A 23,248-nucleotide genomic window follows, 5' to 3' on the forward strand; every position below is an offset into this window, starting at 1 on the left:
GCTTTACTGAGGGGTCTCACCCCCGTGGAGCAGCACCATCGCAGCTGCTGGCTAGGGGGAGCATAGGATGGGATGGCACAGGATGAGATGGCAGAGCTCCTCTGGCTGGTGGAGAGGGGCTAACGATGATGCAGTGGGCTCTGGCCAAGAACTGTCCCCCTCTCCAGATGGGGAAGGCATTGCTGATTGCCTCCTTGCAGAAGGGAAGGAGTGCCAAGGGCTGGGCAGGTGCCTGTAGGACCCGTGGCTCACAGCGGTCGCTCCGCACCCATTTTCCCACATGACCCCGGACACCCCGTGTGTGGTGGCACTTACCTTTTTGCAGGAGAGCTCCGTGTTCAGGGGTCCTGGGGTGCTCAGCCACCCCTTGAATTTCTCCGATGACTCTTTGAGCAGGTTCTGGACACTCTGCTCAAAGTAGGAGTGTAAATCCTTGCTTTCCCCTTGGCACACAAAGTCAGTCAGGGGATGGGGGTAAGCGTCTGCTGCCATATAGGAGCTGCTCAGCTGGAGCAGAATGTCGTGGGAGACCTAAAAACAAGAGCACACAGGTCTTCAGCGTCCCGGCAGCAAGTCCTCATTGAACAAAGGAGGGGGGAAGGATGGACGCAGCCTCCTCGGGCAGACATCCTGCAGCCTGTGAGCCGCCCAGCCACGAGCAGGGCTTCGCTGGCCCCTCAGAGAGGCTGGGGCTGCCCGAGTGGTGGCACTGCCCTGCTGGAGGCCGGGTGCCCTCCGCAAGCCCCCAGGGGGCAGCGCCAGGCCGCACACGCTGCAGCCACCCACCTGGAAGAGCTTCTTGCAGTCGGTGATCATGTGGGAGAGCCCCTGCGTCGCGGCCATGTTCTCGTTCAGGTCCTTCTGGTCGGGCTTCCCCACGGTGCCCCTCCTGTGCATGGCCCTGCGGGACGGCACGCGGCGCTGGGAGCGGTGCTGACGCCTGGCGCCCGCCCCCCGGCCCCGGCCCCGCGCCACACCGCAGGGCAGCGGGAGCGGCGCCCTCACCTCGGCGAGGTGCTCTCCTTCTTGGACACGTTGAGGTGGAAGATGGAGGGGGCCAGGCACACGGCCAGGTTTCCGGCGGTCATCTGGTTCTCCTCGGCGGAGGCGATGTCGCTCAGGAAGTAGAGCAGGGTCTGCAGCACCTCGCGGTTCTCATCCGGCATCAGGATGATGGCAGCCTGCACCGCCTGCAGCCGCTGCTCCTTCGACACGACTGGGGGCAACGCCCGCGGTCAGCGTCTGTCCCCGAGGGCCACCCCAGCCCTGCGCTGACAGCCCCACGGCCAGGGCCCCCCGCCCGCGCCCTCCTTACACTGGTAGATCTGCAGGAAGGTGTCGGTCAGCTTGCTGGTGAAGATGGGCTCCGGCAGGTCCCGGAAATATTGCTTCAGCAGGTCGGCCACGTCGTACGCCGACTGCCCCTTGTAGTTGACGTTGTCGGGGCTGGTTTCGTTCATGTGCCGGAGCGCCTGGATGCGGGACTTCACCCCCGATTTCCGGAAAATGCCGACCTGAGGGGAAGAGGGAGCCACGCTGGGACGCGAGGCAAGGCTGGCCCTGCCCCGTGCCTGGCCGCTCCGCAACCAGAGGCGAGCCCGGCCGACAGACAGCCGAGGAGACACCGGTAGATGTGAAGTTCCCACAGACCACCTCGCCCTCCCCCTTTGTCATGGCCAAGCGCTGCACGAGGTGACCCCTCGAAGCTGGCTTTTCCCCCAGCCACAGCGCTACAAAAAGAACAGCCCAGCAGCACCCCGAGGCGCGGGGCCAGCGGCCTCACCTGGTCCAGGCACTGGCTGCGGAGGTAGCGCATCGCCTGCTGGATGCTCTGCGGCAGCGGCTGCCCTGTCCTCTGCACGTTGATGATGGGCGGCACCCCGAACACTGCCTTGTCCCTGTAGTCGGGGACTTTACTCCGCTTCATGAACTTGGGCACAGTCCTGCAGGGTGGGACAGACAGACGGTCAGGGCAGCGACCAGCCGCCTCGGCAGCGCGACACCGGGTGAGACGCACCCACTGCCGCAGGGATGCTTCTGCCGTGCTCTGAATATAAGCAAGGAAGTTCTGAACAGGAGCCACAACATCTTTTATTAAGCCAACATGATTTCATGTTTGGCTTAGACAGAAAACCATCGTCTCGCTCTTACACGGCCGTAATGTTTTCCATGCTCCACAGGTGCCTGCAGCCCTCCTGCATGCAGGCAGTGCCGGCAGCCCAGGCCGCAGCCCCCCCAGTCCTGCTTGCAAGCATGCCCAGAGCCACGCGGAGCAGTAAGAGCTTGGCTGCGGTTTTTTCCCCTCCCTCTCCATCACCTTCGCGCACAGAGCCCACCACCCCACCGCACCGCCCCTGGGGCCCCCATCCCGGCCCCCTCCCCGCCAGCTCACCACGTCCAGGCTTGCTTGTGGGGCACGGAGTACTTCTCCATGATGGCCGTGAGCCGGAGCAGGGAGCACTTCTGCAGCAGGTTGAGCTGGGCAGAGGACTGGCGGTTGATCTCCAGCGAGGCCGAGTTGAGGCTGGGCCGGTGGGAGTTCTGGAAGCTGTGCCAGCGCAGCTTTCTGCAGGGAAGGAGGGCGTTGCAGAGCCTTTCTGTGGCACCCGCTGCTTTGGGCACGGTGTGGGCGCACCAGTGACCAGGCTAAGCCAAACGCCAGCCCCGGGGCCACAGGTGCTGCTTCCTACCCCTCACAAACCCAGCATGAGAAGGTGCCAGAGCACAGAGACACAAAGAGAGAGACACTTTCTGCTGCCCCAGAGGACTGCTCGTGCTGCCAGGCAGCTTGCCCCGGCCAGCAGCCTCCCCTTTGCACCCAGCAGAGCCGTGGGGCTGTGCGGGCTCAGCCTGTGCCCACACCCAAGGGCCGTGCTGGGCTGCAGCCCCTCTGGGAGGCTGCAGGGAGGGCAGGGGCTCAGGGACACACAGGACCACCACGCAGAGCAATGCCTCGGCCAAGCGGACACCTCCAACACCCACTTCCTAAACAGCCAAAGACACTGCAACGAGGCAGTGCCCAAAACTAAAACCTTTCTCTAGCCTGCGCTGCTCTGGGAAGGCTCCTGCCCGGCGTCTCCGGTGCATCCCTGAGCCCAGCAGGGCAGGAGGGACACTTCCAGCCGGTGGAAGTACCACCCCCCTGTACCCACCCATGCCCTGCCTGCGGGCACACCCCCCTCCAGCATCAGCCTAGCGGTGCTGAAAACCCACAGAACTCCACAACGGCTGGAGTTCCCTTCGGGAAAGCACAAGGCAGCACCAGCGCAGTGACAGCAAGCGCCTCCTTCCTTTAGGGCCGTTATCGGCAAACGAAAAATCATCCCATCCCACCCCACCCCACCCCATCCCATCCCACCCCACCCCACCCCCGTGCAGCCACCAGAGTGCAGCAGTGCTCCACGCCCGGCCCTGCACGGCCCCCCCGCAGCCCCTGTATCCCTGCCTGGGGCTGGTGACACGCGTGGGCTGCCCCCCCCGGCCTCCCCCCCGGTACCTGCAGGGCCTGGTGAGCGAGGCTCCCACGCCCGAGTCGCGGCGCTCCCGCATCTCCAGCTCCTCGGCCTCGTTGAGGGAGTTGCCCGTGCTGTCGAAGTCGCTGGCAGAGGTGCCGACGTCCGACATGGACCGCTCCTCGAAGTGCAGGTTGGAGGGGAAGGTGGGCTCCCCGCCCGAGTCCGTCTCCTCTTCCTCCTCCTCCTCCTCCTCCTCCTCGCCCCCGTCCTCCCCGGCCAGGCCGGGGGAGATGGCCTTGTACCAGAGCTCCACTTTCTGCTGCAGCCCCCACATGTGCTGCAGGATGTCGTCCAGGTTCTGGTAGGTCACCTCCCCGTCCGCCTTGGAGAACTCGTCGCCGCTGCCGAACTCGGGCACGTTGTCGTACACGCTCGCCCGGCTGCCCAGGGAGCTGCAGGAGCCCCGGCGGCGGCAGGCGAAGCCCCGCGGGGAGGCCGAGCCCTCCACGCTGCTGCTGCTGCCCCCTCCGCCTCCCGCCAGCCCCACGGGCTTGTCCCCCGCCTTCCAGCTGGTCAGGGAGCTGCTGCCCAGGGGGCACAAGCTCTCGATGGAGAGGGATTTGGGGAAGGTGCCCGGCTTGTGGTCCCTGGGAACGTAGACCAGGCAATCCCCGCGGCACGCCGGCCGGTGCTGGTGCTCCCCAGCAGCCCAGGTGCCGCCGGCGGTCACGGCCGTCTCGTAGTCCTCCAGGTAGACCCCGGTGCGCTTGGCCTCTGAGCTCCCCTTGCCCCTGCCTGAGCCTAGCAGGCGGTTAGTCCTGTACGACACCGAGAAGAAGTGTTTTTTGCCGTGGAAGGAGGCAGATGCTCCTCTTTTAGGGGAGCTGCCCTTGGTGGCTGTGAGGTCCCCGTTACTCTTGGTGGAGTCCCACCCCGGTTTGGCCATGACGCCGCTGTTTGGGACACCCTTCTCGTCCGGGCCAGCTTTCTCTTTGTCCTTCCTTCGCAGGGACTCGATCCTCTTCAGGAAGCTGCGAGACCTTCGCTTCTTCAGCTTCTCCTTGGGGCCCTCGCGGCCCGAGGGCGGCTCCACCAAGGAGCGGGTGCTGGAGCTGCGGCCGGGCTGGGCGACGGTGGCAGCGTCGCGGGCAGGGGATGGCTCAGGCGGCGTGACCACGATGCCGGGCGTGCCGCTCGTGCTGCCCATGCTGACGCTGCTGTGCAGGGACACGGCCTCCAGGTTGGTGCTGAGGTCGGTGAGGACGCTCTCGCGGCTGGACGCCTGCCGCATGGTGCAGTTGGGCACCTCGGAGGCCTGGGAGAGGACGTCGACAGAGCCCACCCGGGACCACCTCTTGCTTTCCCGCTGGAAAGCCCACCGGTTGCTGATGGCACACAGGTCCTCTTCCTCGGAGTCTTCATTCTGTGGGCAGTAGAGAAGAGGGGACGATCAGACCGCGGGGTCCCTCGGCACCGCTACACCCACAGCCAGCCCGCTCCATCCCCTTCTGCCACGGGGCTCACGCTGAACGAGGAACTGCCGTGCCCAGGCTCAAGAGCTACGTGGCGAGGGGAAGGTGCTATTTCTGTGCTACCTCTGAGCAGCTCCCAGGCACTAGCCCTGTGTTTGTGGTGGCATTGCCCGTCCGCTGGTGTACCCCGACGGGCGGCACGGTGCCCGCTTACCCAGTAGAAGCACTCGGGCCGCGTGAGCCAGCCCAGACCGAAACGCGCTGCGCTGTCAGAGGGACGGGCGCAGTGAGAAGAGGAGGGGACGCGGTCACTTCTCACACGTCTGGTCACAACAGAAACGTCCCAGCTGGGGCTCAGGCCTGCAGCCCCCAGCACCAAGGGGAGCCCCCAGAACCCTTCTAGGGTCAAAGCCTGACCCTGAGCTTTTACAGCTACTGCAGGAACAAGCAAGGAGGGGACAGAGCTCAGCAGGCAGCCAGGTCCTTCCTGAGACAATGCTCTTTGTGCACAGAGAAGAAAGAAAGGCGCTGGAGGCCGGGAGGCTGCCCGCCCCCACCCCGCGGGGCTGCGCACACCGGGACCCAGGCACCGCCACCAGCCCAAGCCCCGGCGCGGGCAGGGGGAACAAGCGGGGCTACGCCCCCGTGGTGGCTCCCAGGCACCGAGCATCAAACCAGCGCATTTGAAATGTACTGTTCATCAGGGGAAACAGAAAAGGCTGTTATTAATATGCCGACACATTTGTAGGCCAGAAGAGAAACCATCGGCTTCCTACTAAGGAATCCCCATGTAACTGTTTGCTTCTTTAGGAAAGCAGCGCGATCGTGAGGGGGTATCCAAAATGCCAGGCTGCGTGCTTCGGCCAGCCTCAATGTCACGTCCCTTTATCTGGTGTCTCTCGACATAGGAGGTAAGGCCTGCGAGAGCAGGAGAACTGCAGGAGCTGACCCAGGCTGGAGGGCAGGGAGAAAGAAGAGGAAAACACGGGGACCAAAATCAAACCACAAACGCGCTTCCCCCTCCACAGCCACGTTTCCTGAGAACGGTGACGGAAACAAATGAAGGAAAGCGCGAGCAGTGGTGACCGAGTAGCGTTACCTGTGCAGAAAGGCACGGGCTGGAGCTAGAAGCCTCAAGGCTTTCCGTAAAAGAAACGAGGGGTAACAAACTGCTGCTGAAATCAACAGCTTTGGGTTTGAGCTCATTGCCCGCTGGCCGCAGGGCAGTGCTAGGTTCTCACCTGCTAACTGTGACCTGGCAAACTGGGCGAGCGCCCTGCCCAGCCCTGGGAGCCGGAGGGGCTCGGCCCACCCAGCACCCCCAGGCCAAGCCCCGCCGCCTCGCTGCTGCTGCAACAGCTGCGACCGGCCCCGGCCCCGCACATCCCGGCCCCTTCCCCCTCCGCTTCTTTGTGCTCCGGAGAAGGGGGCCCGGACGCGGGAACAATGCCCCGCGCTGCGGCCTTCCTGCCATTCTGCCGGGCAGCTGGGGGCCTGGGCGCGGGCCCGCCGACATAACGAAGGCGATGATGAAGGAGGAGCGAGGAGTGGAGATGTGCTGCAGCGGGGTCTCATCCAGCCCCAGCTCAGCACAGCTCCCAAGGCTGGTGCTGTCGGTGCAGCACGGCACGGCATGGCACGGCACGGCACAGTATGGCACAGCACAGCGCGGCACACACCGCACTGCCCCAGCCTGGCATCCCCCTGCAGGGCAGGGCAGGGCAGGGAGCACTCAGCACTGCTCAGCACCAGCCCAGGGGCAGTCCTGGATCACTCCGGAGTTATCAAGGAAACCAGGCTCGCTGCCCCGCCAGCTGCGCACGTTCCCCTCGAGCCCAGGACTCACCTGTTTACGCTGAAAGTGGACTTCCAGCTTCATGGAGGCACATGTGTTCAGGGTCATCAGCCTCCTGCAAGGAAACAAGAGAGCTTTACCCGGCTGTGGCTTCCTGCTCTGCCTGCAGTGCTTTCCTTCTTTTCCTATTTTTTTTCTATTTTTTGTCTCTGAGCTCCCGTTGTGCCTGGTCACCTGTCACCCAGCAGCTGCAGCTCCAGGGGTCGGACACGCGGAGCCTGGAGGAGCTCCAAGCCCGCTCCCAGCGCAGTGCAGGGTCCCCAGGCGGGCTCCCGAAGCTGCACCCTCCTGCTGCAGAGGTCTGGGGGCACTCTGCACCTCCTTCCCCCCAGCGCAGGAACCGAGTCACATGAGCCCTTGGCACGGCAGCCGAGGGGTTTAAACCACTCCAGCACGCCGGTGGCACAAGCGCTTGGTCGCAGGCCAGCAGGGATTTTGCAAGCGCAGAGATCAGAGCGGCACCCGCCGCCAGCGCACGGGCACCGGGACGTCCCGGCCGTGCCCCAGCACCCACAGCCACTCCGGCCCCCGGGTGTACTCTCCCACGGCAGCAGCCCCGGCATCGAAGGATGCCCGGCTCCCCCAGCTCGCAGCACCCCTGGGCGCTGCCGGGGCCCCTCGGCAGCCGTCCCACCCCATTGCTGTGCGCCCCGGCTTCCGCAGCTCCCCGGGGGCTTGTCCTGGGCTGTGAGCTGGCCCCACAGGTGGCTGCAGGGGGTGGCGGGACCCCTGCAGCTCCAGTGGTACTGCGAACGGCACTGCAAGCACAACGGAACTTTTGTTCCAGCACGCAAACACCGTTTCTGCACAGCTGATAAAAAAATCTTAGGCACAATTTACCAAAAAAGTGGCTCACGTCCCTTTCATGATCCTGCCGAAAACTCCCGAACAGGAGCGTGGCCCCGCAGCGTGCACAAGAGCGGGCGGCAGCGTCCTCACACGGCTGCTCATCGCGTCTGCCTGGCCCCAGGACAGCGCTCGGAGAGAGGCTGCAGCGAGCCATTGTTCGGGGGAAGAAAGTAACCTAGCAAAGCAACGGCGACCGCAAAGCAAACGGCGATGGGTTGCGTTCTGAATCCAGCCTGTGCTCAGCCCAGGGTGAGGGCGACCGGGGTGTGCCTGACAGCCACCTGGGAAGATTCACCACGCACACAAGCCCTGCAGCTTTGGAGGCAACGTTTCCCTTATCCACTAGGGCAGGAGCGGGGCTGGGACTGGGCTGGCCCCGCTGCCACCCCTCTGCCCTCCTGGCTGGGGGGAGCGGCAGCAGCGGGGGGACCGGGCTGGGGAAGCGCAGCAGCGGGAGCCCGGTGGCAGCACGCGTGTGCTTGTGGGGAGGAGGAGGCACGCAGGAGAACTGTCCTTGGTTTTCCTCCAGTTTTCAGTGCCCTCCTCGGCTCTCAGCGAGGTATTGCTGCAGGCCCCGTGTCCCCAGGCCCCCCCGGCGGCTCCGTCCCAGCGGCGCCGGCTCTGCGCAGGCTGCCAGGAGCCGCGGGATGGGGATGACCTGCTGCAGGCTAGCAGGGCAGAACGACCTCCAGAACGCCTCCAGCCAGCCAGGCGAAGACAAAAGGATGCGAAAGCTCAGCCGGGGACAGGTGCACCCCCCAGCACCTCGCAGCCCCCCCAGCACCTCGCAGCCCCCCCAGCACCTCGCAGCCCCCAGCCTGCCTACCCCGCACTGAGTGCAGCCGGGAGAAGCCGAGCGCTGCAGCCAGGGTCCCTGCGCCGAGTGGAGCTGCCCGTGCTGGGACAGCAGGCAGCCAGCAGCCCCCGCCTGCCCCCCGGCCTCTCCGCTCCCCATAGCGCGTGGGGGGGAAGCGAGAGGCAGCAGAACTGCCGAGCGCCGCCGGGTTCCTCAGCGCGGGGGCACGGCCGCGGGGATGTGGCCCGAAAGCAGACGCGGGGCTGAGTCGCCCCCAGGCAGGCTGACGCGCGGCCCGCCCGGACAGACGGACAGACGGGGGGTCCCTCCTGCCGGCTGTTTGCTCTTGGTCACGGCAGCAGCATTTAGAGCTCATCTCTGAAATACCGCACTGCTTCCCCTGCCAGAAAAACGCGCGGAGGCATCTCCCGGAGCTATTTTCAGCCCTGCTGCTGCGAGGAGTAGTGCGTCCGGGTGGAAAACGCTCGGTGTGGCTCTGGTTGCCTGGCGCTGGGATAACTCACGCCGCACAGCCCCGCCAGCAGGGCAATCCTCCCTCGGAGCGACCAACAGCGTGTTTATTCCAGGAACAAGAGCGGGTCGGCCAGCACAAAGACAGCCAGCAGTGCAAACCCACTCCCGATGCAGCGCTGCTGAGCACCCACAGCCCCTAGGGAGCTGCACAAAAGGTTAGCTAGCGGTGTGGCCTTTCCACGGAGCAGCTCTCGTTGCACAAGTGCCCAGCAAAGCCCTTGCTGTGTGCTCGCTCCCTGTCGCAGGAGGCATGTGCCTGATGCAAATCTGTCCCCAGCCACCATCTCACCCACGGGCACTTTGACCCGAATCCGGCTCACACCAACAGCCAAGCAAGATCCCTTCGCTGCGACCCAGAGGTGTGGTGTCCAGCCTCCGCTTCACTCTCAGAGACATTGTTTAGCATCCTTGCAAAATAAAGCAACGTGCAACGTACCCTGGGGAAGCCTGGCTCTCTCCCAATGACCACGCACGTGAGGCATCGCCCAGAGCAGCCAGCGGGGAGAGGAGCACAGGCAGCTGGTGCAGCAAACCCGGGGCCCTTTGAACCACCGCTCGGTTTTACGGCTCACCCCTCGCTGATCCGTGTTCAGCAGAGCTCCACAGGCTGGAGTTACCCACACACGAAATTACAACACGGCCCGAAAGTTGAACAAAGAGGAGAACTCCTGGCTAACGTCCGTTCCCCAGCCGCTCTGCACGCTCAGGACACAAAGCACTGCAGCTCCCCACGCACCAGCCTGTCCGACACGACAGCCACGTGGCAGCACAACGCATCCTCAGCCACCGCCGCAGGGACGGGCAGGCAGCGCCTGCAGGCTGGGCGCAGGCACGGCACAGCACCAGCGCAGTGGTGCTGAGCCCCTGCCTCACGCAGCTCTCTGCAGCGAGAGCCGGCTGGAGGGGGCTTTACCTGCAGAGGGATTTGAGGGAGTCCTGGTCCAGGAAACTGTGGTCTTTCTTCACAGCGCCGATGTCAAGTGGGAACAGCGAGTCTGGGGAGGAAGGCGAGAGGAGGATCAGTGAGGCAGGGAGCCCCTGCAGCTCCGCGGGGGCCGCCCGCTTCTGACACCGGCTCTGGGAGAGCAGCCGCCAGCACGCCATCAGCCACACCAGCACCTCACCTCGCCTCCCCAAAAGCACGACCTCAACAATGTGCTGCCCAAAGCCCCACGCTGCACCCAGCAGCAGCGGGCACAAAGTCTGGACCCCACATCCAGGTCCACAAAGCAGAGAGAAGAGGGACCTCAGTGGAGATGGTGGTGCTGGTGTGGAAAAGAAAGACCTGTGGCCTCGGGCCACGGTGGTTTTTGGAGAGCAGCCACATTCCAAACACCGCTCGAGGGAAATCTTGGCGCCCATAAAACAACACACCACACGTATACTGACCCCTTCCTCCCTCAGACTCCCTTTGTCCACTGATCCACCAGGGTCAGGAAAGCCCCTGGGGACAGCTGAGAGCTGCTAAGAGGTCCCCCAGCGTCGAGATAGCCGCAGCAGCAGGGTGCTGCCGTAGTTCCAGCACCTCCTTCAGTGCCTCAAAGGCCACGGCTGGGGCTCCGAGGGCAGGCGCACCTGCAGGGCCCTGGGCAGCAGCTAGAGGACCAAGGAAAGGCTCTACATGCTCAGAGCCCCTGGGCAGCGCACTTTTTGGTAAGCTAGAGGAGGGTGGCGAGGTGCCTGAGGTCCTCCACGCAGTTCCCTGCTCCTCTCCGCGCAGACCCAGAAAGCTCTGCTGGGACCAGCTGCGCCAGACCTGGACAATTAACCACGAGTCTACGTCTGGTTGTTAATGAAGCTCTTGAGCGTAATTACCGAGGGGATGCTGAGCCCTGCCAGCTGGGGAGAAGAACAGAATGAAATGGTCAAAGGATGTGGAAAGCTTTGCTCAGGGAGGCTGGAGCGAGGCCGGTCTATTCATCGCTGCAGCAGCCGCCCTGCTCGGGGCCGGGGCTCACCTGCAGGACCCGGGCGGCCCGCGCACGTGGCTCTGCGGGGAGCTGCCCCGAAATAGAAACCGGGCCTGAGCGGGCAGCCGGTGAAGCCATCACCCGGGAGGCCGGAGCATGGCTCTGCTGGAAGGGGTGGGGGCGCTGGAAGCGGGGCGAACAATGGCTGGCGGCGCTCCCCCCGCGGCCGGGCTTCCGGCTATTGTTCTGCCAGGGGGGCCGGGCTGCAGGCGCTGCTTCGGCCCCGTCCCAGCAGGGACCCGCAGGCCCACCGGCTGTGCGGAGCAAACACAGCTGATCGGATGAGCTCCAGAGGAGTTAATCGCAAAGTGCCTGCGTGGGGGCGGAGGTGGGAGCCGGCCCCTCCGAGCGCCGTCCCGCTGGGAACCGCAGGGCACAGGCACGGTGTGCCGCGTATGCAGGGAGCGCAGACCTCGCTGCCGGGGGACGGCAGGGCAGGGCAGCAGCCTCAGGGATGTGTCAGGAGGGAGGGAGGGAGGAAACGTCCCTTCCCCGCGTTACCCACGCTGTCTGCCTGCGCTGCGCGCTCGCAACCCCTGTGAGCATCCCTAAACTGCTCAGGCACGGTCGGCAACCCAGCGCCTGCCCTGCCCTGCCCTGCCCTGCCCGGGCGCCTGGGAACTTCCTCGCAGCCCTGCCCGAAGGGGAAAAGTTCAGGAATGCAGGGAAGTTAACAGCATGGCTGGTTCTCCACACCACAACCCAGTCCGAAAGCTTAACGTTTTAACATATAATCATGTAATTAGTAAGCAATCCCCGTCGTCCTGCCCTCTCCCCAGCGCTCTGTGACCTCTCCCTGCAGCCACCCCTGGTACGTAGTTGATACACAAATAAGACCACGTACAGGCCAGGGACTTTCTGCTCAGCCCCGCTGGGGGTAACGGGCAGCCGTGACGTGCCGGGCACGCTGGGGTCCCCAGAAGCCATCCCCAGGCCAGGTCCGGCTGCCCAGACCTGCCCGCTCGGATCTGTGCCAGCCATGGCCCCGCTGCGGGTGCTGGCCACCCCCCGGCTCCACCTGCCTGCTGCAGGGCTCCCCAGCGAGGAGCAGCGCTGCCGGGCTGCTCACCCCCTCCCTGCGAGGGGCTGCGGGTGCCCCGCTCAGGAGCGCCGCCCCCACCCCACACCCCCACATCCCCAAGCTCTGCACCCCTGCCCAGGTCAGATCCAAGCCCCCGGGGTGCAGCACGGCCGTGGAGGTGCTGCCCCTCGCCATGTGCTGCTGCACGCCCAGCCTCCGGACACCGCACCACAAACACGGCTGGCCCCAAACCCAAGAGAGGAGGAAGCAGCTCTCACCTTCATAAAGCTGGGCATACTGCGGGAATCCTGCCGCTCGCAGCCAGTCGCAAGCTTTCTTGGCTTCGATTTCTGAAACAAAGCAAAGAGACGGTCTGAGCACCGCACCGGCCAAAGGGATGCTGCACCCAGAGGCAGCTCTCCGCATCGGGGGCACTCCGGCATCACCCGCGCCCGTCTTTCACGTGCACAAACCAGAAGAAATGACCGACTGCGAAACAGCGAGGTCGGGGAGCAGCACGTGCCTGGGGGTGGCACCACGCCGGGCACGGGGCAGGCTCGCACAGCAGGAACTGCCCAGCTCCGGATGCCCCGCGAGCGCAGGACAAAGAGGACGTGGCACAAGAGCGACAGGCCCACGAGACAGTTGTAACCTCCTGATAATGGGATCGCAGAGTCACAGAATGGTTGGGGTTGGAAGGGACCTTGAAGACCACGTAATCCCACCCCCTGCCACGGGCAGCGCCCCCTGCCCCCAGCCCGGGCTGCCCAAATCCCATCCCAGCACCGCCAGGGCTGGGGCACCCACAGCTCCTCTGCGCAGCCTGGGCCAGGGCCTCAGCGCCCCCAGAGCGAAGAATTTCTTCCTTATATCTAACCGAAATCCACCCGTTCTTACTCTTTGTCCTACCAATGTCCTACCACCGCTCCTTGAAACGTTTTGTTCCTATACCCACCAAACCCAATGAAGGGCTCTGTCAGGCAAGAGCGGAACACCTTTATTGCTGACGATTAATTCAGAGCCCATCAAAGCTTGGGGCTGTTCAGTTCGTGCGTCTTTTGCAAACATCCTCCAGAAAAGCCTGCCAAAGGAACCTTTTATTTTCCCTCCCACTTCCCCCATCCCGACCACCCCCTTCTTTTCTTCCAAGCTCGCCTTCCTCCTGGCACGCGGGGCGCCCTGCTCGGGGCACAGAGCTCTCCCCAGGGGGCAATCACAGCGGCGCTGGGACGCAAGGGGCCGGCTGGCCCAGCCACCGGAGCCCCGACGGCTTTCTGCTGCCCCCTGCCCGGCCCGGTCCTGCTCAGCTATTCCCAGGGCGAGCCCATCCAACTGCCAGCACCACGTTCTGGGGAATTCCTCAGATTTACAGGACCTGAGGGAACACAGCCCGAAGGCAAAGCAGCCGGAGGAAGCTGCTGTCGGGTGCCAGCAGTCCCTCTGTCCGCTGAGACTTGCAGTTCTGGCGGCGACAGGCGTTTGACCTCAGATGTAGAAAATGGGACTGCAGCTTCAGGTCCCTGCCCGTCCCTCCCAGAAGCTAAACCCAGTACAGACTGGGATCGAGCCTGATCCACCAAGAGTTACGGTGGTGAAACTCTGAGCTCCATCCCCCCCCGACAGGCTCAGGGGAGAGCTCCGCTCCCGCTCACACCCACAAAGCTGCGCGCATGAGAAGGGTGAAGCCGAGCAGTTCAGCTAAGGACAGGACCCAGCCAAAACCCTCGACCCAAATACTTGGGACGTTCTGGGGAGGAGGTTTGGAACGAGCATCCGGACGCGGGTCCAAGCTGCGCAGCTGCCCTTAGCGGCGTGCTGAGCCCTGTGGGAAGGGCAGGGCTCAGAGCCAGGGCCCCTCAGCGGCCCCCCCACCGCGGCACGGCGAGCCCAGCGCTCGCAGCCCTCACCCCACGGTGCCTGGGGGGGACACGTGGGGTGGGTGACACCGAGCTCCTCACGCTGCCACCCCACGCACACAGCCACACAGGCTCACCCGGACCCTCCAGCACCCTGCCCCTGCCCCTTCCCCCCCTTTGCTCAGGGCTGGGCCGTTGGCCGGGGGGCCACCATGGCCAGAGGTTCAGGTGCCCCCGGCCAGGACGAGGAACGCAATCCTCCCAACCCGCTGCTGCCCCACAGAGCCCGAATCCCCCCCACCCGCAGGAAGGGATGGGTCTGGCACTTCCACCCCCCAAAAGGGACAGCAGAGGGAAGGGAAGGGCAGCCAGGAGCAGAGTCGTGCACCCTCCTGGCGTGCCCTGGTGCCCCGCTTACCCCTTACAGCAGCAGGACCGAGCTGGCAGAAGAGCACGGCTGAGGTGCCGGACGGGTCTGCGCAGGGACGTGCGGGAGCCACGGGGCACCCAGCGCAGCCACGGGCAGCCTGCGCCCGCCGCAGCCCCCGCACATCGCCCCGTGGACGCGGGGAGGCAGAGCGAGACGCTTTGGTCCCCCCGCAGGCTGCCGGGGGCACGCTACCTGTCCTCGCCCCGCTCTGGAGCCGGGCACCCCGCTTCGCCTGCTGCCAGCGCCGTCCCCAAAGCCCCGCGTGGAGCCCCGGCGCCTGCCCTGCACCGGCGCCCGCAGGAGCCTCCCCGCGCTGGCACAGAAAAGGTTTCCGAGTGTCCCCGTCCCGGACGGAGCCGGCCGCCGGCTTCCTCCTCCCACCGCCCTTTCCACAGAAGAACTTTCCCAAGGAAGCACAGGAAAGGATCTTTCCGAGTCTCGATAAGAATGGGCAGAAAAACACTCGTGCGAACGACACAGGCAGCTTGTGAATGGCCTGCGGGGGACTCGGCGGCGGCAGGACCGTGGCCGGATGCCGTGACAGGGTCACCCCCCACGAGCCGTGCCTGCGGTGCCATCGGGGCACGGTGCCCCGAGGTGCGTGACCGTCACCCCCCCGCGGCTCTGGCACCGAAAGTGCGCCGCAGATAAAGGTGGGGTCTGCGAAGCCCGGAGCGCTGCCATCCTGGATGTCAGACATCGGGGAGGGGAAGAAGGGCCAGCCAGTTCCTGTTATTTTTAGATGGGTTTCCTAAGAGGACTTATGCAACCCTTCCCTCTCCCTGTGTTTGCATTACTCCAGCTGTCGGTACCAGCGGCAGCACTCCGACCTGCAGGGCAGCTCACCCAGATTTGACCAAGGAGTAAAGAGACGCACAGCGAGCTGCTGGCGCCTTCCATGAACGCAGCTGGCAGGTGGATGGGCAGCCCGCTTCCAGCTCCCGCATCACAGAGAGCTCTCCGTGTGAGCTGAGCGCTCGGCAAGCAGCCGGACATCCCCACGAGGGAAAACCAGCACCAACACTCCCGCTGGAAAAAGCTCCTGTTGGTGCACGGCCCCTACAAGCCACCAGAGAGTCCCCCAGGCAAAGCTTCTGCCCTTTTCCAGCAGCTGCTGGTGGCACGGCCCAAGGAAGAGGCACCACAGGCGCCGTCCCCCTCCCAGCGCTCCCGTCCCCAGCAATAGGGGCAGGCGGCTGCCCCACACAGGTCCCCAGGGACGAGGCCACGGCAGCACGGGGGCTGCTCCCACTGCTGGGACGGGGCAGGGGAACAAAGGGATTTGGGAAGGAGACGGCAACTGGGGCCGACTGCACGCCCCAGCACCCTGCAGTGGGGATCGGAAAGTGAAAATGAGGTGAGAGGCTCTCATTTTGCTAGTGTAAGTGGAAGGAAAAGACAACCGTTCCTCCTGCGCCCACTCCGCAGCACGGCCCCGCACCGCGGCACTGCACACAGCTGCAGGACGGCGCAGGGGCAGGCGGGGATGTCTGGAGGCTGGCGCTCCTCCCTCGAGTCCGCCGGGGACACAAGGTCCCCACGCCACCCCTGCCAGCTCCGGGAGTGGGCGTGGGTGGGCAGGGGCCCAGGAGGTGCAATACAAGGACAGGCAGGTCTAAAACGAGCAAGCTGAATCACTGGAAGCAAACTTAACTACTGATAGGAAAAGCACTTCCCAGAACCCGGGCTCGGCACTTTCGCTTTAAAATAAATGACAAAAAATGGAGAAGCAACACCCCAGGACCGAGCCTCTCCGAGCAAGTTTCCAAAATCCCCGTAAAAAGCCCCACACACCCAATTAGTGAGTGAAAAGAAAACCACGCCATCGCATCGCCCCTGCATTACATCATGGAAAGCCGGGAAATCGGACGCCGGGCAGATGCGAGCGGGAGCAGCCTCTGGCTGCCGTGCGCCAGCGCGGGAACCTCGCTGTGTGCGTGCGTGTTTTCTTTCCATCACACTTCAAAATAAACTGTTGCCTACAACACTGGATATGCAGAAGCTCAGCTTCTCTTCCTGGCTTGTAAGCAGAAGTCCTCGCCTATTTTTACAGAAAGAACAGAAAATCCCAATACGCTTCCCAAACCAGGGGTCGGTGCCGTGGCCGCTTAAGCTAGCGAGGATCCGAAATGCCCGTCTCCCACGGGAAACCCGCTGCCCACGCCTGCCAGCGGTTCTGGGGCCAGCAGCAGTGCCGGTGCCACTGAAGTCAGAGGATTCAGTTCCTCCTGCGGTGCCCAGCTCCGTGCTCGGAGCGACCAGCGCCGCGTTTGGCATCACTCAGACACACCAGAGGGCCAGGCCCGGACCCCTCGGTCCCGAATGCCCGCAGCCCTCCCCCTCAGTGGGCCCAGCTGAGGACACGGCCCCAGGTCTGCACACCCCGCTCACCCCAAAACAGCGCAAAGGAAACAAAACAACGGGGATCCCCCCAGAGTCTTCACAGCAGGGGAGGGACAACGGCTGCAGCTGCTGGCGCCCGAGCCCTCGCGCCAGGAGCAAGCCCCGCGCGGCTGCCCGCGCCCGCCCAGCTCCGTGCACCACGTCCCGCGGGGCGGGCTCTCCCCACGGCAGCCGGGAGTCTGGAGCCGGGAGAGGGCACGGAGCCGCGGGCATCCCCCATCCGCGCGCGGGCCGGCACGCTGCGCTGAGAAATGCGAACCGTCTGCTGCCTGCCCGCTAGCTCCCGGCGCGACCCGGCAAACCGCAGGGATTTCAAAGCTGCAAGCGCGGAGAGGGCAGGGAGGCAGGAATGAGAAGCTCGGCTGGACGCCGTCCCAGATGCAGCGGGTTTCCATAATTAACCTTAGCGCTGTGAAGAGGTCTCACCAGTTTTGGGAACCGCTGCTCGCTCTGTCACCGGCGAGGAATTGTCCGGATGCCTCCGCCAGGCTCCGAGGGGCACCGTGGCCCCGTGCGGCCGAGCTGCAGCAGGGAGGTGCCGGTGTGGTGGCACCGCCAGCCCCAGATGGCTCCGGAGCCTCTCACTGCCCTGCTCACGCTCCAGACGCGCGGTGCGTGGCGCAGGATGACCCAGGGGAACACCGGGGGAACTGGCTGCCAGAGGCGATGCAGAGGCGCCGTGCCCACGTGGCTGTGCCACCACCGCTCCCTCGCCCGTGTGAGGACAGAGGCAGGGCTGCCCGCAGCGCTCAGTGCCCAGCGGGGTCGGGCCTGGGGAGGGAGAGGCCGGCCCAAAACCACCCACGCAGCACCACAGCTGCACGTAACTACAGCTACTAGCGAGCCTGTGTGTCCTCTCCTGTCAACGGGCCCACCGTCAGTCTGGGTTCTGCTCCCTTCCACTCCCATGGAAGTTAAAGCGAGATGCAGACAGGTTTGTTTCCTTCCGTACTTTAAAGAGGAGAAAACTTCTCCCCTTTCACTGCGGGCTCTGGGGCGATGCAGCCCCGCATCACCTCCGGGGAAGGCAGTGCTCGTCTCCTGCGGCAGCACAGCCTCCCCTCCTGCCCCGGGGCACCACCGCAGGCCCAGCGAGGGAAGGCTGAGCCAGTTGGAGCCGTGCGCGGGGCCCTAGGGCGCACGAGCTGCAGGAGGGGGCATGGGACGCGGGACACGGCGGGTGGCACAGCCAGAGCGAGCCCGGCCCGCCCGGCACCGCCGCGGATCCCAGCCACCCCCGGCTCCTCGCTGCGGGCAGGGGCCGGGGCCGGGAGCCGGCGGCTGCTTCCCGCTCGGTTTGGGGCTGGGCCCGGCGGCGGGCTGCACAAAGGCCGGTCTGTGTGCGGGCGAGGCGAGGCGCTCGGTACGGGGGCTGGAAGCGAACGCGGCCACTTCCTCCCCTAGGTGTAATTATAGCCACGCGCTCCCCACAAGCATTTCCACTCCTCGGTGGCTTCTCGCACCTCTGGCCACCCCAGGATTCCTCCTCGTGGCCCTCGGCTGCAGGCTGCACCCAGCAGCCCTCAGAGCACCGGGGCGGCCGGGGTTAGATGTGCAGAGGCTGCGGGCTGCCGCTGCAGAGCAGGTGTCTGGTGGGGACACGGGAAGGGACGGGGCGCCCACAGGAAAAGAAACAAAGGGCCAGGAAGGGCCAAGACCCTCACCCATCCTCCTCGCTCCCCACCTGTGCTCCTCCAGCTGCTCTGAGCCCAGCAGTGCACGGGCAGGGCAGGAGGGCCCGCGGCAGGAGGACAGCCAGCAGGACCCCGCTGCCACGGCTGGAGATGGCAACAAGCAGCGTGGGTCCCCGGCTCCAGCCCGCGCCGTGCTCTGCCCCAAGAATATGGGGCAGCGCTGGCACGGCCGACGGATTGCGTCTGACCTGGTCTGGACTCAGGGTTGAGCAGGCAGCATCTTCTCTTTGGCACTGGTCATGCTATTCCCTTCCCGGGTTTACAGACGACATTTGCCCTCATTTGCTGCCTGGATCTACACAAATGCACATATACGTACCGGGGACAGAGAAGACAGTTAAACAGAAAGTGCTGGTGTGGCTGAAGCATCCAGCAGGACTGCAAGTGGTGCCTGTAGCGGTGACTGCACGGCACCAGCAGGAGCTACATGCTTGCAGTTCGCCAGCCTTTGACAAGCTAAGAACGCCGAGCCACTCCTGCACAACTCAAAGGAGAGAGCTGAAGGAAAAACACGGCACCCAGTTGGGTAGAATAAAAAAGCAGCAGCCCTGCAGCAGCCCTCCACATTTCCCTCTTTCACACACACGCGCAAACAATCCTGGGCCTGCAGTCGGTGAGCAAACCAGGCACGGGGACAAACAGCAGCCTGCAGGTGTGCAAACGCAATTACTGCGCTCCCGAGGGGCCCGGCGAGGCTCCGACAGCCCTCCCAAGGTGTACGGCTCTGTCAGCTGCGGGGGTTCTGCTCCAAAACGCACGTAAGCACGTAAGCATTTTCTGCAGCCGGTGCACCATGCCAAGAGAGCAGACTCGTGCCTCCTCCTAATTCAGGCCCCTGACAATCCAACCACTGATTTATGGAGCATATGTTCTCTTCCACATGCGTGTTTCTACTCCTCAGGTGGCCGTGGTGGCTGGGTGCTCTAATTCTTGATACTGGAAACCCAGAAGAGAAGCAAGATGAAAACAGCTTCTCGGACGTTCAGCAAAACTAATCCTCCTTGCCCATCCTGTATCCCACCCTTTCTAAAATTGCACTGCTGTTTTCCTGTTGGTCATCCCACGGATCTCACGCGCGCTTTGTTTGGACTAGCGGACGCCGTCCCCGCGGCCGGGCTCTACCAGAGACCCCCCTGACGGCGCTGGGGCACGGCGCCCGCCGAGGAGGAACCCCGCGATGCGTGTCTTTACCTTGACAAAAATAAGATGCCATTTTTCCACTGCTTGGAAGCGTTTCAGAGCCAGCCCCGCCAGCAAGATGTGCTCGCAGCCCGGTGCCACCTCAGGCACGCCGTCAGGCTGCGCCCAGGGAGCTGCGCCACGGCGCTGCCCTCGCCACAGCACTGGCACTGCTTCAGAGACCCGACACGAGCTGCCACTGAAGGCCAGCAGTCAGGGCGCAGGAAAACTACAGGCGTCGTGCTCTAAAGCCAGGAACTGGTAGCAGCTCAGCTCTCCTCTTTGCAGAGAGCTCTCAGCCCGGTACCGCAGCCGCTGCAGGTTTGTAGCCCCAGGCAGCGCAACCTGCGGAAGCCTCTCCTGCACTGCATGCCTGGCAGCTCTCCTCAGCTCCCTCCGCTTCTGAGCCCAGGTATCACAAAGCATTGATTTGCTTGAGACACGAAGGAATTTCCCCCTGTTTTTGTGTGTTCAGTTAGAAGAACCACCTGTCTCTGCTACCAGGGGAACCCCACGCGGGCTCCCTGCTGCCTGTTGGTGCTGCCCAGAAGCAGAACCCAGCATCACGCAGCCGAGGCACCGGGAGCCCCGTGCGGCCCCTGGGGACGGGGAGCCCGGAGCCAGGGCTGGGCAGGCGCTGCCACAGCCCCAGCACAGGCACGCTTCCCTGCGGGAGGAAACAGGCACCGAGTCCTCGGCAGAGGCACAGGGGCTTACTTCAGGGCTCTTCTCTTTTTAAACACCGCCATACACAGGTAAGCCACAATCAGGTATTTCTCCAGCTGTGCGCAACAACCTGCCTACCCTTTCTGCCCGACCCCTCCCGTGTTTCAGATGCTGAAACAGGACCCCGAGGCCGTCCCCCCGCCTGCTTGCGGCGTGCCACGGACCGCCGTTCGCTTTGGCCAAGCCCCGTCTGTCAGCCGGTCCCCACATCTCCGTACTGCATCTGCTCAGCGGGGAGCTGTGCCGCCGGCGGTGCCCAGCGACTCTGCACAGGTGCCCGCGCATGCTCCTCGGTAACTTGTGCACGATCCCACCGCGCTGCCGGCTCCAGGCTTTTAACAGCACGCAACCCAGCACGGGCAGACAGGTGATGGCCACACCACCCCTCAGCCTGCCCCCAGCACGCTGAGGATTTCATTTACAAAACACGGAGTGTTTTCCCCGCTCCACAGCCTCGCTTCGTGCGAAGCCCACTGGGACGGGCACGGCAAAGCCCGCGTCGCCGCGCCCCGCTCCCGCTCCGCAGCGCCTGCTGGCGCGCAGCTCCCAGGCCTCCTGCAGCTCTTCCAGAGAAAACCGCAAATCCAGGCGTAAAAATAAAACATAGGAACACAGCTTCAAAGCGCAGCCAAATAACGTTTCTCATGCAAATGCAGGCTGCGTGAGCTGGGGCAGGACTTTCACTCCCCCCATAGGATCTCTCCCACCTGGAGCATTAAGGGATTAACAGCAAGTTACAGATCCCCCTTGCTGCCCAAAGCACACAAGCGCTCCGCTGAGACCCTACCGGCATTGCTGGTGCATTGGTCACCGGCACAGCTGCGCGGCAATTCCCGGGCAGGAATTTCCATTTGCTGTGAGCGCGCATCCGTCCCCTCCCCGCCCCGCCGCTCGCCCTGCACCGCGGCGAGGCTCTTTCCCTCGCCTCCCCCCTCCTTCCTGTCCTCCCGTCCTCTATCTGAAAACGGCCTTTCGACGAGCAGGCGGCGGTGGGCCACCAAAGGTCCCCGTGGCAGGGCGGGCACGTCAGCGTGCCCTGGGGCTCCCGGCCAAAGCGGGCTCTCGACCCCGGGCGCTCTCGCTGCCTGGCCGGGGCTGGGGGCAGCGCGCACAGAAGGGCATTTTGGCACGGCCTCAGGAAACAATCAAAGGTTCCTAAGAGCTGGCATGCCACGGAGTCACAGTGCTTTCACCAGCTTGGCTGACTCGGTGAGAAATAAGCCCAAATATTAAAGAGGCTACAGATCTACTGTGTCTGCAGCATCTTAAGCAGGGAGCGGGGGGGGTTGAAATGAAAGCCACACACCACGTAACTGAAACCAGTCTGCACTTTGTCGCATCCATTTCCCCTCTCCTTCCTATCGAGCACAACCGCACCCTAAATATTAGTGCCTTCATCTTATCAGGGGCTGGGGGCTCGCATCCGGGCGAGCAACCGTGGCAGTGACTGCAGCCCCTCGCCCTGCGGGGGGCTTGCACCAACACAGAAGCCACAGATCAGTTCAAGAAAAAAAAAAATAAGAAAAAAAGGTAAAGGAAGATCTGTTCTGTTTTTCAAAACAGAAAGCTTAACAACAAAACAAATTGCACCTCCTAACCCTTCCCTCACCCTGCAGTGTAAAAGCCAAAGCAAACTAACTAACTGCAAAGGAAATGCTGTTTTCAAGAAATCTCTGACAAGGAAAAAGGTCATCCCACAGACTTTTCCATCTCCCCCTTTAAAGCATGTTTGTTGGCTGAAAGCTTCTACGGGATGAAAATACAGAGCTGGGGTACGAGCAGACTCACCATGGCAGAAGCTGTTAATCCTGGCTCTGTTCATTGGAGACTGTGCCTTAAATGCAGAAAGGAATATCAGCATGACCACTGCCCTCCTGGCCCCGCTTCAGCCACGCTGGGCACCATCCACGGGCAGCGAGAGGGCTCCTGGCCAAAGACCTTCCCGGCGGCAGGCAGCTGGAGAGCTCCGATTTTTTCCATGCGGGCCTAGCGTACCGAGCTTCTAAAACCTGCCCTTACTGACCCGGCATGCACAGAAAGCCGCCTAATTTCTCTTCAGAAACAAACAGGATATCTACGCCTGTGCAAAAGGCTGAACTGTTTAAATAGCAGGGGTGGGAGTAGGAGGGGGAGAGCGCACGAGAAAGCTAAAGCGATAGCGCATATGCATGCATGTACGCTGCTTAACTATTTCGAGCTCTCTGGAAGGGCTGCCGCAGGCCGGACAGACTGACTGCCCTCCCACGGTGACTCACGGACAGCAGCCGCCCTGCAGCACAGGGGCGTTCCTGTCCCCTGCAGACAGTGGGCGTGAGGTGCCTGGAGCCAGCACCGCGGCCGGCAGGGACTGGACGCCCGCCCCAGCCAGGCAGGCTGCAGCCTTCGGTTGCAATTAGAAAGACGAGGTACTTCGGGTCTCCCTGGGGTGCCCGTGTCGCTTCCTGCAGAGCCTCATTTCGCCGGTGCAGGCTCTGCAGTGGGGCTGCACAAAGCCGGCGGGGAGGCGCGGTGCCGCCCAAACCCCATCAGGCGCCGGCTGCGCGCGTCGCGGGGCTCCAGTCGCACTGAGCGGCTTCTGGTGGCCAGTTGCTGGCAAACCGCAGAGAGCTGCGAGCCGCTCCCAGCCGGGCAGGAGCGCGGGTGGATCCAGCCTTTTCCTACGGGAACCGCGTCCTCTGGGAGAGCTGGCAGAACGGAAAGCAGGGACCGATGCCATCATAAACTTCCCAGTTCCTCAGGATATCAAAGGGGACCAAAAGCTTTGAAGAAATGGTTATTCAGGGAGGAGAATGGGAGTACCTGCTATCCGAGACATACGGACTTGATTGCCAGATTTGCCATATATTCATGGTTTGTGCTCAACGCACCGGTGCTTCACTTTGCCGCGGGAGCATGCCTTCCCCTCACGCAGGCAGGACTCGCGCACTGTCAGGCAGGCTGCAGCTAAGGGGAGCAGCACGCTCTGAATAAGAAGCTTCGGATGACATGGGATTAGCCCCCATAATGAA

At 63.8% G+C, this 23,248-nt stretch overlaps 1 protein-coding gene across 6 annotated transcripts in view; it reads right to left on the minus strand.

Annotated features, from left to right (window-relative positions):
• STARD8 (StAR related lipid transfer domain containing 8) overlaps nucleotides 1-23,248 on the minus strand; it is a 59,855-nt gene that overhangs the window by 2,345 nt on the left and 34,262 nt on the right. For 3 of the 6 annotated variants that reach the window (XM_083796845.1, XM_083796848.1, XM_083796847.1), the window contains 10 exons: nucleotides 12,231-12,302; nucleotides 9,875-9,956; nucleotides 6,774-6,837; nucleotides 3,497-4,878; nucleotides 2,393-2,566; nucleotides 1,784-1,943; nucleotides 1,316-1,514; nucleotides 1,006-1,216; nucleotides 787-901; nucleotides 316-531 (listed from right to left, as the gene is read on the minus strand). In XM_083796845.1, coding sequence (XP_083652971.1) covers nucleotides 316-531; nucleotides 787-901; nucleotides 1,006-1,216; nucleotides 1,316-1,514; nucleotides 1,784-1,943; nucleotides 2,393-2,566; nucleotides 3,497-4,878; nucleotides 6,774-6,837; nucleotides 9,875-9,956; nucleotides 12,231-12,302 — 2,675 coding nt within the window. Of the gene's footprint in view, nucleotides 1-315; nucleotides 532-786; nucleotides 902-1,005; nucleotides 1,217-1,315; nucleotides 1,515-1,783; nucleotides 1,944-2,392; nucleotides 2,567-3,496; nucleotides 4,879-6,773; nucleotides 6,838-9,874; nucleotides 9,957-12,230; nucleotides 12,303-14,226; nucleotides 17,025-22,028; nucleotides 22,408-23,248 lie in introns of those variants that run through there. The other 3 variants (XM_083796844.1, XM_083796843.1, XM_083796846.1) reach the window with 3 other exon arrangements.

Source organism: Anser anser (genome assembly GCF_964211835.1).
Source record: "Anser anser genome assembly, chromosome: 13".
NCBI classification, from domain to species: Eukaryota; Metazoa; Chordata; class Aves; order Anseriformes; family Anatidae; genus Anser; species Anser anser.